Here is a 13,997-nt window from a genome sequence, read left to right on the forward strand (position 1 = left end):
GATCTTTGGGGAGTGAACAAAGTGCAGACACGTAATATTTTTGAACAAGGAGCGGATGTGTTTTATAGTCAGTGGGCAGATTGTGCCTTATTGTGTCTGTAGTAAAAGTCTCTAAGCTGTATTGGCTCTCTCGTAGAACCTGGGAGAGTTTGTTTCACCTGGTCATGGTGCTGCTGGGGTGTTGTCATTTTTGACTAAGCTGTTGATTGCAAAATGTTTAGAAAATCGATGCCTGTACTGCTGAATATGCACCATTACACACTGAAAATCGATTCGTAATGACAGAGTTGAACCAGTTTTGTTTAACAGATCATTTTCCAAGACGCAAACAAGTTTTGTCATTATTTCTCAATTCCAACACAATGTGCAGTAAACACTCCAAACGGACACGAGTAATATTCTCTGCATGGCAACCGTCCAAATCAGTAATCGCAACCAAAGTGTGTTTTTGCTTCTCAGTCGGGCCTTGTATAAGCGTGTGTACATAACATACCTGGTGTGGAAAAGCGAAGTCAGTGTTATGTGTGCGTTTCACTGTCGACGTGCGAGTTTGCACGTTTTTTTTTTTCCACAGATTATGCACTGCATGTTGTTCTCATTTGCACTTTATTATTTATTGTACAAAAAAAGTAAACAGAATGTGTATTGAGCATATAAATGACAGTATTGTCTTGTGGTTATTGGGAAATCTAAATAATTTCATTTTAGCAGTACAAATAAATATGGTTAAGATATGCTAGGAAAGATTATCAAAATGGCTTTACATGCATTTTAGTGTTTTTATCAATATCTGGGTGCCAAGTCCAGTCGTTCTCAAAGAAGCAAAACTATACCTCTATGTGTAATATAAACTGTTTTACATTTTTTTTAACAAGTAACCATTATCCAAACACTTAGACAGTCTAAAGCAGGTGAGACATACACCACACACATTTAATAATATAACTGTACATGGATATAATACTATCAAAGCACAACAGGAATCAATCCATCGTTCTGTCGGGTCAGTTCATCTCAAGTGGTCCAATAACTGTAAAGTTGGTTGCTTGACCATTTTTAATTTTTCTAAATTTTCTTGTTGTGTGATTACCTCTATGTATTGGCATTACAAAACCACCATTTCTTTCCCACTTGGAGCTTAACTCAGGGCCATCCTGAGCCGAGATATTGAGGTTTCTGTAAACAATTGTATAACCAAAATTTGTTGTGTGCCATAACACAAAGATAGTTAAACCAAGTAAAATAACATAACAAAACAAAAACCTGGTGTTTCTTGGTGTTTTGCGATGCCAAATCACTAGAGGTAATCACTCAAAAAGTTTAGGAAAATTAAAAATGGTCAAGCTACCCTGTATTGGACCACTTGAGATGGAATGACCCTGTCAAGTGTGATTGGGTTTTGTAAAGACTGTGTGCTGAGAATACTTTAATATAAACTGAGGCTCATGTTTACATGAGAATAACTAACTATACAAGTACACAACATGATCTTAAAAATCTTTAACAAGAAACAAGAAATATCATTTAGTTTTAGTGGAAATTCAACCAAATGATTGATTGCCTTGGTGTTTTTAACTGTTTTCCAGTTTAGCTTTGTGTCTTACAAGCTCTTTGTATTACATAGCAGTTTCACAGCCAACGTCATCTAAAAGCAATCTTTAATCAGATTACTCAGAATAGCATGGTGGAACTAAAAACACCCAGGTTCCAGAAGGAAAGTAATAACGTTGGACAGCGAACTAGTTACTGTATATTCCTCCATTCAAAGTCCTTCTTAGGTAAAATGGGAGGTAAATGAACCCCACCTTCAACCATGTGTATACCACGTGCATACCCACGCCTCATTTTTATACATGTCTGACAGCATTCTTTCACATCAGCCGGGGGAAGAGTTGCAGTCGAGTTCTTTCTTTCAGTGCACCATCAGACAGACCTAAGCATACGTTGCAGTTTTTCAAAATGTCCATCGCATGTCAGCTGGTGAGGCAAGAGCAGCTGAGTAAATATCAAGCAGCTGAGAGTACTTGCTATATCTATACAATATAACTCATATAAATCACCTAATTTCAATCACATACATGGAATAAATGCGTTCTGTTCACCCCATGACGATGTCAGCATACAAATCTGGAGGTGGAAGGATCTGCAGATCTGTTTCCTCTTTGAGTCTTTACAGAATAGAAGGAAGTGAAGGAAGGCAGGTTAAATAAATAACTTTGTGACAGGGGAATCTTATGCATTCCACATGCAGAACCAGTCTGACAGCATAGCACAGGAGCAAAATCACCATGTCAACATTCAGGGGGGAAAAAAAAACTTACAAACTGACTGGTCCCTCAGCACTGATGGCAAGCGGCTCTGGTTCTTTGATTCTTCACAGAAACAGGCAGGAAGAAAATAGGGATAAATACAAATACTTTCAGGCGCTAGCTAAAAATGTTTATTTTCAGATATTAAAAGACTTGAGAAGCAGGAGAGCTGAATCTTACGGTGTATTGTTCTGCAGTGAGGGCACTTGAGGCTGCGCAAAGAAGGTCGTCAGTTTATGAACCGCTTCTTGTCCTGTACTGCACAGACGCATAATAATTCAGATTGAAACAGAGCCATTATAAACTCAAACATATGAATTCATAAATAAAAAATATGAATTAGTTCAGGGTTGGATGGTATAAATGGATGTTTCTCTTTGAAGAAAAAGTAAACAGAAGGCTCCATTTTTGCTATCCACTTCATCTTCTTTGCTATGAACAAATAACCTCCACCACCACTGTTTATAAATAAAAAAATACACATATAAAGCACTGATTTCTTTGTAGCCCATGCTGGAAATTAAACCTGTTTATATGATTGCCTTTGCGAAATGCCCTCTAGATGGAAAAAAAAAAAAAAAAAAACCTATAGAAATCATAATTGAAACTCTAATGGTATCCACTACAATCCATCAGCTGTTAACCATTAAAACCATTACCAAATGGTTTGCATTACATAGTATGGACGCAAGTCCTTAATAGTATCCACTATACATAACATTCCACCAATAGGCAAGAAATTACCAGTAGAGACCCACAGGGACCATTACAGTTTCCATTAAAATCAATTCAATTGCCATCATAACCATTAAAACTGTTACAAATTCTATGAGGGTTTCTATTGTTTTTTTCAGCAGGGATAACACGTCTATAACAAGTCATCAGCAGATACTGAGAAGACACATGTGAAATACAATTATGGAAGTAATAAAAAGGAATGAGTAAATTACTTTCTTGATATTTTTTTCTCCAAAAAATAGACATTCATATAAGCATAAATTGTACAAATTACACAAAGTTTCTGTCAGAAACAAGTTCCTCGATTTGAACGGAATAGCTGGCAAGTGCAGCTTTTCTGTTTCCTATGCTCGATAATCGAAAGAAACAGCATGATTATGGACTTTTAAAAATGTAAGAGGCCCTGATTGTGTTTTAGGAAGTCCTGAGTGTCTTTTAATAAGCTTGTGTGTCTGTATAAGAGTAACACGAGTTACAGATAAGTAGTAGAATTTAACAGTTAATATTGTGACCAGCCATCACCGAATTAGTTCGATACAACTTTCTAGCAGAAGTAAACACGTAGCATGTAGCATGCTTAAACATGAGCATAAGTCTGTACAAAAACGATTAAACAGATATGCATATGTGTGAAAGATGTCAGTCAGGCTGCCACTTACTGAAACGTATTGCTGCTATCAGTATGTGTTGGTAGAGCTGGAACTGGCTCGGGACCTGAGGTATGCAAGATTAGGAAATGAATGATAAAAACAATACAATATACAGTTTGAAGCCTTTAATGCCTCCATTTATTCTTCTTGACGCATATTATTCAGTAACTACTAAGAATTATTCAGTAGCAATAGTGTGACTAATAGAAAAAGTATGTAGTTATTGAAGTGGCAAGTCTGGACCTGTCATATTTTAAAAGGTTAAACCAAGAAGCGCCTAATTTGACTAGCTCCTGTCCATGTAGCACACACAAGTCCAGTCGTATCCGAGAAGGATCAGTGTGGCTCCAGTCAGGTGATCCAACACATAAGATGATTTTTGACCTTCAGTGAACGATAATGTGTGGCTCCTGCTTGGTTAGAATGAAAGCCTACAGCCACATTGACATAAAACTGAACAACCTGGATGTAGAGGTCGTCACCAAAACCCACCACCCCACCAAAAAAAAAAAAGAAAACGAAAAGACAAACCCTTTTCTAAATTAAAAATCAATGGTTGCTCAAATTCTCTTTTAAAACCCTATGAAAAAAAGTATAGTTGTCACTATACAACATTCATTATTAACATTCTAATATTCTTCCTCATATCTGGGTGACTCATGAAATCAAGTTTCTTTATGGAGAACAAAAGCATGCTTTCTCACGACTCACCAATGTCCGGAGAAGCCGCCCACCGGTTCACGTCTCTAAAAGATTTAAAAGCACAAGACAAGAATATTATGATATTATTATTTACGTGTAGAGAAGACACACTTTGTCTCAGTACTCACAGATCGGTGGCATCAGCTGTTGGGAAAACTGTGTCATCATCGTCAATCCACTCCTCACTGTCATCTTCGACTGAGGATTAAAAACATTCCAGTTTTCACACGCTAAACACGACTAAATCAAATCACAACCTTTAAAATATTAATAATATGGATGAGAGAATATCCAGAACAATTTGTTCAAGAATCAAGATGCAGTAAGTATAATAGTGCCATGCTTTTTCATGCGTTTGTGAGACAGTTCAGAAATAGGAACGTACAGCTCTCGTGGTTCAGGCTATAATGATGTGAGGATCTGCAAAAGCGAAACACAAACATGACAAAAAGCAGTGTAGCACCACAACCTAATTTATGACTAAACAAATAGATTAATGAATGCAGTTAAAAATATAACCTACAATATATGTTGTGCCAGTGCAACACAGTTTATACTTGTAGGCAATGTCTTACATGATGTCTGTACTGGGGGCCTCTGGGTCTATGAACCCATTAACGCTGGTCCTGTTAGTAGCCTTAGATTTATTCCCCAGCACCATCATCTCCTGAATATTCAACTCCACACTCTCCACTGGGATATAGCCATCTGAATAATAAAATATATGCTTAAAATATTTCACAGTGGGTGACATACCGTGTGTTTAATACTGAACACTGAACTAAAACCTAGATTCAGTTTATATATATATATATATATATATATATATATATATATATATATATATATATATATATATATATATATATATATATATATACACATCCATCCATCCATCCATCTTCTATACCGCTTATCCTTTTCTTCAGGGTCGCGGGGAACCTGGAGCCTATCCCAGGGAGCATCGGGCACAAGGCGGGGTACACCCTGGACAGGGTGCCAATCCATCGCAGGGCACAATCACATACACATTCACACATTCATACACTTTGGACATGCTAATTAGCCTACCATGCATGTCTTTGGACTGGGGGAGGAAACCAGAGTACCCGGAGGAAACCCCCGGTTTCCTCCCCCAGTCCAAAGACAGATATATATATATATATATATATATATATATATATATATATATATATATATATATATATATATATATATAAACTTGACAAAGCTTATTCAGTTTTGTTAGATTCTGTAGTCCTGAACCAGAATGTTTAATAACCAGGATGTCATCTGATTAGATATTGATTTCTATACTTCACCCTTTCGAGGTGAGACATTTCCCCCGCTATCACCACTGTCTACTTCAAACCACAATGTGTTGTACTCAGTATAGCATTTTGCTTCCCAGCCCGTTAGCAGAGAGACACCAGACGTGAGCCTAACACTTTGCTCTGGTGTACATAGTATTGCAAAGAAACCATGTTTTCCATAAAGCAATGCAATGTTCCCAAGGAATTTCCACAGTAGCAAACTGCCATCTAACGTTACTGGATGGTGTTACTATGCACTGCCATCCATCCATCCATTTTCTGTACCGCTTATCCTACACAGGGGCATAGGGGAGCCTGGAACCCCCCGGAATCTCGGGGTATAAGGTGGGCGGCACCTTGGACACATTCACACACCACGGACAATTTGGAAACATCAATCGGCCTACAGCGCATGTCTTTGGACTGGGGGAAGAAACTCCACACACTCATGGCGGAGGCAGGATTTGAACCCTCAACCACAGTGGTGCGAGGCAAAAGTGATAACCACTAAGCCACAATGTACCAGAGCTATACACACCCAGGATTTCAAATGTTTATCCAAATAAAGGCAGTTGATATTGAAAATTCCTGCTGTCCAAATGGTATACAGATTATGTTTAACCTACATCTGCTATGTCACATGTTATGTTTTGAGCTAACTCACATTTGTTTGTACTGTCCCTGGCCAGCCATTTTCCTTTAGGGCAGTCTGTGGTGCGAATAATGCTGACGATCTCTCCAGCTTTTATTGCCAGATCATCTTTACGGCCCTTAGTGGTTTCTTTCACTTTAGTTTGGTACAAGGCCTCCTCCTCTGCTGTGATCTACAGACACACATAGAAAGACCGATATAAGGAGCGGTGGAGGGGGTGGGGGATGTTACACAACTTTTTTCTTTTTTTTTTAATGAAGACCTACAATTCCTTAAGTGCTTTAAAACACCCATCAATTTATTGTCATACCTTGAATTTTTTCTTAATTTCATTTACTTTCTTTTCTTTCTCTTTCTGTTCCTTTTTTTCTCTTTCTTTCTCTTTGAGCTCTTTCTTGTTTCTTTCCTTCTCTTTTTGCTCTTTTTTCTTATCCTTCTGTTCATTCTTTTCTTTTTCCTTTTCCTTCAGCTCCTTTTCTTTTTCCTTCTCCTTCTGCTCTTTGTCTTTTTCCTTCTCCTTCTGGTCCTTCTTTTCTTTTTCCTTTTCTTTCTCTTTGTCCTTCTGCTTTTGTTTTTCTTTCGACTTCAGCTCCTTTTCATCTGATACCGAGTTCTTTCTGCAAATGTAGAAATAAGTAAGTCAGTACGTACAGTATCAAGCACCATAATACTTTTTATAAGGGAATTTGCACAAAACTTGAATAATAGATTAAAACTTACTTGGAAAATAGTGTTTTCTTGGGGATCTCCTTTGAAAAAAAAAAAAGATATTTCATAAGAAATGTTGAATGAAAAAAAAGAATTAATCCTATACATTAATTAATGCATATTTTATTTTTCTCTACTACACAACTACGTTCATACATTTAAATCAATTATATTACATCTATTTGTATCTCAATTTAGAAACAACAGCAACTCACACTAGTATAATGGAAAACTGTCACATATTGTAGTAAGCCAGTTATAATTGTAAAAAGCTATAGAAGAAACAGCACTTACCGCAACAGATGCATCAGCATATGGATCTAAAAAAAAATATTTAAAAAAATTAAAATTGATATGTAAACCATTTCAGCTTCAATATCTTGGTTCAAACCATTTTTACCTTTGATATCTTAAAACATCTATTTACTTTGACCTTCCTGTGAGTCTAAACTTGACTCAAAAACTGAATTGTCAGATAGACCCTTATATTTCCAAGACATCGAAGTGTGCATTCATACATTCAATCAAAAATTGGTACATTAGACTGAGACTGCTCTATCATGATGCTGATGATATCAATTGTTTTAAAAAAGAAAGAAAGAAAGTGTTTTCATACTCATAGGAGATCCTTTGCGTTGTTTCTTTGTTGCTTTACTTTTCTTGCTGGTTGCCAGGTCTTCCAAATCTGTGCTACTGTAGTTTATTTGTTTTCTATGGAAAAAAGACAAGATATCAGTTTACTCTACAGTAACTGGCTGAAAACAAGATCAAAATGTCCGTTACTTAAAGAACAAAAACACACAGTTTAAGGGATATACTCTTGGTCTCTGTTTGAAATCATTATACAAAAATTATATGATACATTATCTATATAAAGATTTACCCGGATGGGGATGGGAGAGTTGGATTGAAAGGAGAGTCTGGTACTGAATCTGAAGGTTCAATCGTCACTGTTCTGGGAAGCCCAACATCTGTAGTCTCCATATTTGGGGTCTGATGTTTGAGATTTAAATGTTCCAAAAATGTTTCCTCGTGAACTAATGGTCCAGGATTTCCATAATCTGGAGCTTCTGCATGTGACCCGATCATTTCAGATGGATCACAAATTTCTGAATCTTCATATTTTGAATACTCTGAGGTAAAATCTGCAGGAGCTGGGATAATGATTCCTGTAACAATAATCATGTTGAGTGAGATTTGTTTCTAAAAATGTCTAGACCAAACTACCACATTCAGGAAAAAAGAACATGTAAAAGCCAAAGGCTGTTTGCAACCAAGTGAAAATAGGACTGTGTATATATGCATTGCAGTTTCATCAATACCAATTTCAACTCGATGGTCAGATAGCACATATGTTCACAATGTGCATGATGGCATGATGTTCACAAGTAATTAATCATCTTAATGGCATGACATCTTAAGGACATCACATGCAGCTTGTTTGCTAATTGGAAAGACATCAATGTGGTAATCATCCCCTTTTTGCTAATTAATTTAATCTCCAGGCTTTTGTACTGTTATAAGCAGATTCAGCTCAGGTTTCTTTCACAGAATGTTCCTCCCATGATTAACCTACTTTTTGGGGAGCTTATTTAGATAATAACACAAACAAACAATAAACAAACTAGCATAATCTACTTGGATGCAAATCTTTTGCAGTCAATGACTACGTGAAGTCTGTAACCCATGGACATGAGTTTCCTCCCTTGAGATGCTTTGCCAGGCCTTTACAGGCCTTCGGTTGCTGCTTGTTTGTGGGTGTTTCTGTCTTCAGATTTGTCTCCAGTAAGTGAAAAGCATGCTCAATATGGTTGAGGTCATTGGACATTTAAGAACATTTAATTTCTTTGCCTTAAGACGCTCTTGGGTTGCTTTCACAGTACATTGGTCATTATCCATCTGTTTTGCAGCATTTAACTGAATCTGAGCAAACATGATCGCTTTATACATTTCAATATTCTTCCTGCTACTTCTGTCAGCAGTCACATCATCAATAAACACCAGTGACCCAATCATACATGCCCATGCCATAACACTTCCTCCACCATGTTTGACAGATGATGTGGTATACTTTGGATCATGAGCCTTTCCTTTCCTTCTCTATACTCTTCTCTTCCCATCATTCTGGTACAAGTTAATCTTGCATCAGAACAGGTCAGGCATATTTAGGGTTTTTATTTATTTATTTATTTATTTATTTATTTATTTTGTTTGTTTGTTTCCTATTCAGGCCTTTCCATTCTTGACTGTTACCAGTGGTTTGTATCTTCAGGTAAACCGCCTGTATTTATGTTCATGAAGCTGTCTCTTGGTTGTGGACTTTGACAATGATACGCCTACCTCCTCGAGAGTGTTTCTTGACTTGGCTAGATGTTCTAAGAAGAATTCTACATTCATCTACTTCAATTGTCTTCTGTGGCCTTCCAGGCCTTTAGGTGTTTTGCTTTTTCCACCTAATGATGGCCTCCTTCACTGGACTGCATATTTAGAGTTCCCATGAACAGCTACCAAATGCAAATGTGGAGCTTAGGATCAACTCCACATCTTTTATCTCATTAATTTGTCATGAAATAACGAGGAAACAGGCCACACCTGTCCATGAAACTGCTTATCAGTCAATTGCCCAATTACTTTTGAGCCTGTGAAAATGGCTGTAATTCCTAAACTGTGATATTTGTGATATTTTTGTTAAACCACTTGAATTAAAACTGAACATCTACAGTTCAATTACATTCTGATTGCTTCTTTTAAAATTCATTGTGGTGGTGTACAGAGGCAAAAATATGAAAATTGTGTCACTGTCCAAATCTGGTTGGGCTCTACCACACATACCCATATGGATGATCCACCACTAGTATATACTTAGCACAATATTAGCTGTCCTGTTAAGGAGCTTAGCTAGCTACTAGTCTACTGGAGATTTAACATCAGCTGAAATAACAACTGTCTTTAGGTAGGTTATCTAACACTTTATAATATAATACTAGTACTAATTAAAAATAAATAATACAAATAGTGCACGGACAGTGATGTTTTCATCTGCATGCAAACATTCACTCTGTACCCAAACACACTCTGTACACCCAATCAATTCCAGAACAATTCCTCTTCAATCTTTCTGCAGAGACACATTGAACATAACAATGAAAAGTCTACATGGTTTGAGGTAGTTTTACCATTGTCCTTCAGGGGCCAACTTGGCAGAATGGTGGACTGCATATCTGTGCTTGGAGACTGAGGTGGTTTCTCTGGTGTGAGGCCACCATTAAACAATGTCGGCTGGGGCTTTCTTGGGGGAGGTGGAGGAGGCACAACAGGTTTTTGCACAACCACCACCTTCGGAGCAGGTGAACTTTTCCCTAAAGAGAGGACTGAGAGGTTAATAATCAAGGAAATGCATAATCCAAAACTGCATAATCCAGAGACTGTATTAACACTTGCTATCTCTGTTATTCTGGCTATGGGAGACACGTTGCCCTGAACCACCACATTAGCATTTGTTAGATTCTTCAGATACCAACACATACCAACCCTCCCAATGAAACTTCATCCCAATGCATGAAAAGTGAAATTCTGTAATGTGACCATTCCTTCAAAGTAATAAATAAAAAAGTAAATAATGAGATAATGAATATAAAATACAAATTATCCAATCAAAAACCAGAGGTACATTGTCCTGTAAGTTTTTTTAAAGGAAATTGGCTGGTAGGTTGTTCCACAGTGCTTAGAGATCTTGCTATATTTCTGCAGGTATTAATTAACATTCACTGGCCACCTGTACAACTGCTTATTCATGCAATATCCAATCAACTAAGTATATGGTGCCAGCCCAATGCATAAGTTCATGCAAATACAGATCAATGTTAATGTTCACATCATACATTAGTGAAATGTGAAATGTAATATTTCTGCTTGGAACCTCCTTCACCTGAAAATCACTCACAGCTGTTGAGGATGGCCTGCATGGATAGCCTAAAGATCACTATGAGATTGCCGTGGATGGCACCACACAGATGCCCTAAAGTTCTTCTAAACCTAGCCTAAAGGCTGGACTTGCCAAAATCAGTTTATGCTTACGTCTCAGTCATTAACCTGTCAATAACTTCACTTTGATATAATAGATGTAAAGTTAAAACTCTAATGGACTCTGAAATTACTCTGATGCTCATATGTTAGCACTTTTGCTTCGCACCTCCGGGGTTGGGGGTTTGGATCCCATCTCCGCCCTGTGTCTGCAGAGCTTGCATGTTCTCCCTGTGCTTTCGGGGTTTCTACTGGGTACTCTGGTTCCCCCAACCCCCCCCCCCCCCAACCCCCACGCCTTGTGGTGGGTTGAATGAAAAGGGGTACAGGTGTTCCTATTGAAGTGACTTAACAAAATACAAAACCTTCTCTGAATACTGCATTTAAATATTTGGAAATCAATTTTTTATGTATGGTGCTGAAGACTATAAAAACAATACCGATAAAATAATCTGTTCTTATTAAGATGCTCATTCGTGACTGAAGTATAAACAGGCCAGATAAACTAAACATTCACTTACTGGGTTCTTGGTCATTAAGAGCTGTTTCATAAGGTTGGGTGTTATACTCTCTCAGTGCTGCTCCTTCTGCCTTGCCCTCATAGTCAACAGGGGGGATATCAAGAATATTCCCAAACATTTCAGGGGTATTTGGGGCATCCATATGTGAGAATGGTTCAGCATGGGCTGTCTCTGGTAGTGCAGACTCAAGTGGAGCATTGCTGGGCAGATCTGTCTCAACCAAAGGCAGAATTTCAGGTGTGGATAACTGATCGCCTTTTGTAGACTTTTGTTTAGCCTTTTCTAGAAGGGTAAACAGTCGTTTATCACAAGAGGTATGCTTAACCGGCGCCATCTCTTCAGCTCTCGCTAGAGCAGAGACCACTAAAGGGGTCTTGGGTGAGCTGGACAATGGAACTTCCAAGGGCTTCTCTGTATGTTCAGTTGCCTTGTGGGATTCAGTCACCCTCTTTTCTGCCATGGATTCCACATTTGTTGATGGAGCTAAAACTGCTGGCAAAGGACTGAATATAAAAGCAGAATCTGAATCTGGGGGTTTTATTGCTGGAATAGGGGAGGCTGTACGAGGTAGAGCTGAGCTACTGGAAACTGGAGTAATAGAAAGAGAAGCCTCAGGGAATGAATGCTCAGGAGTAACGTTGGCAGACATATTTAGAACAGGAGTGCCACCATCAAAAAAGTCCTCAGGAATAATTGGAGGTGGAATATCCATTTCAAGAATATCATTGATTTCTGGACTGGATGTTGCCTCCTCTGGTAAACCATGTGGAAACAGATCTGCTGTTGGACTTATTACATTGGAATTAAGTCTAATAGGAATTTCTGGCCTTGGGTTCACCATTTGAGGACCATTTTGGGAGACAGGTTCTGGAACTGTCAGGGCAGGAGGTTTTGAGACTGAAACTGCAGGAGGAGAAATAACTGGAGCTGAGAAAGTAGGGTTTGTTCTAACGGGCGGAACAAGAGCTTTGGAAATCACAGGCTTATTAACTGTGACCTCTGCCTTGGCAGGAGTGGAAATGCTAGAATCTGAATGACCAAGGACAGGGGTAGCTGGTACACCCCATTCTGAGGTGTGTGTCTTCTCTGTCGCATCATAGTCTGTCTTGTTGAAAATAGGCTTCTTCAATGATGTAGAAAGTTTAACTGGTGTCTCCAAAACTGGGGATTGTTGGATAGACTCAGGTTTGGGTGTCTGTTCTAAGACTGAAGTAACAGGACTCATGCGCAGAATTTTCTTATCTTTCAGGGCTTGTTTGATAAGATCTGCTTCCTTCTGCTGGTTCTTATTTAGTAAAACAGGCTTTGCCTTTACTGTTGAGGTTTGCGGTTGAGAAAATTGGTGGTTCTTTTTGTCATCTTTAAAGACCACACGAGGGGCCATGCGGTTCTCCACAGCTGAGTTGATGGAAGCAATTAGGGGGTTGCTGATTTTTGCAGTGGGAGATATTGGGGGGATAGTTTTGGGTTTATCTGGGATGGCAGGTTTGATTCGGATCTTCGAAGTTTCATCATTATGGAACCTTTCCCTCAGGGTCTTAACTTTCATCTCTTCATCCTGGGGAGCAATAAAACATATTCAGATAAAAATTCTTACTTTTTCCTTTCTTTTTTTTTTTTTTAATCAAAGTAAAGGGATAGAATTAACGTAGGTCAAATTCCTAAAGTAGAATCAGGCTATTTCCCTTTTTAATTCATGCTAGTAAACAAAACTGAATGTCCAGTTGTCACTGTTCTGGGAAGCCCAAAATTTGTGCTAAGTGCTAATTCTCTTCAAATAAGTCATGATATGCAACACAAACGTACCTGTTCCATGGTTTTTGGTAACAATTTAATCCTTCTTCAAAGAAACAGCACTTTCCTCAGCATGAACTCTGTCATCTCATGGTTAATCCAACAAATTACCCACTTCAAATGAATCCAATCTGACAAAAAATAATATACGTATGAGCAAAACAAATCCAAAGTAATGTTTGTGACCTAAGCTACGAGACTGTGTTGTTGGAATGAAGGCGGATGGACCCTTCATGCGTAAATCACCAAAAAGCACTTGGTCTTGTTAGACGAGTCCCGCCCGGGTATGACAGAGAGTCATCAAGAGACTTCTGGTTGTTCTCTTTTTAAAAGAATGTGGCCCAGCAGGCATGGCCTGGGCTGCTCACAAGCAGCAGCTGCTTGCATAGTAGGAGTGCTTTAGGTATCGCCTTAGTTTCAGCTCAGTTTCTTCTAGGACAGGAAGGAATTACTCCCATTATTAAACATCAGTGTTAACTGTAGCAACAGATTGTATTTGCTGTTGCTGTTTTTTGGATAATAAGGTTTGGGGCATTATAACAAAGGCAAGATACTGCCTTACTGTTTTATAAACAATGCTTAGATTA

The 13,997-nt window shown here is 38.2% G+C and overlaps 1 protein-coding gene across 2 annotated transcripts; it reads right to left on the reverse strand.

Annotated features, from left to right (window-relative positions):
• Window positions 1-231: 231 nt before the first annotated feature.
• Window positions 232-13,700, reverse strand: LOC124626292 (transcription initiation factor TFIID subunit 3). 2 transcript variants are annotated; one of them, XM_053675670.1, is made up of 18 exons: window positions 13,423-13,700; window positions 11,617-13,174; window positions 10,249-10,431; window positions 7,956-8,241; window positions 7,689-7,783; window positions 7,367-7,392; window positions 7,085-7,110; window positions 6,675-6,981; window positions 6,377-6,536; window positions 4,975-5,107; window positions 4,785-4,819; window positions 4,528-4,597; window positions 4,409-4,443; window positions 3,707-3,761; window positions 2,490-2,567; window positions 2,322-2,372; window positions 2,079-2,168; window positions 232-1,977 (listed from the first exon to the last, which is right to left on the reverse strand). In XM_053675670.1, the coding sequence occupies exons 1-17, from the start codon at window positions 13,429-13,431 to the stop codon at window positions 2,099-2,101; spliced, it is 3,177 nt and encodes a 1,058-aa protein (XP_053531645.1). In that variant the 5' UTR covers window positions 13,432-13,700; the 3' UTR covers window positions 232-1,977; window positions 2,079-2,098. The 2 variants fall into 2 exon arrangements, with proteins under 2 accessions (XP_053531645.1, XP_047006811.2); XM_047150855.2 differs by having other exon boundaries at window positions 7,085-7,113; window positions 13,423-13,699.
• Between the last annotated feature and the right edge of the window lie 297 nt (window positions 13,701-13,997).

Source organism: Ictalurus punctatus, chromosome 25 (genome assembly GCF_001660625.3).
Source record: "Ictalurus punctatus breed USDA103 chromosome 25, Coco_2.0, whole genome shotgun sequence".
Classification (NCBI taxonomy): Eukaryota; Metazoa; Chordata; class Actinopteri; order Siluriformes; family Ictaluridae; genus Ictalurus; species Ictalurus punctatus.

Bases quoted from the DNA above. Each gene is read 5' to 3' on its own strand.
- LOC124626292 (XM_047150855.2), bottom strand. The intron at 7,114-7,366 runs GTAAGTGCTGTT...TTTTTTTCAAAG, and splicing joins ATGCTGATGCATCTGTTGCG to GAGATCCCCAAGAAAACACT. The intron at 4,444-4,527 runs GTGAGTACTGAG...TAAATCTTTTAG, and splicing joins ACAGCTGATGCCACCGATCT to AGACGTGAACCGGTGGGCGG.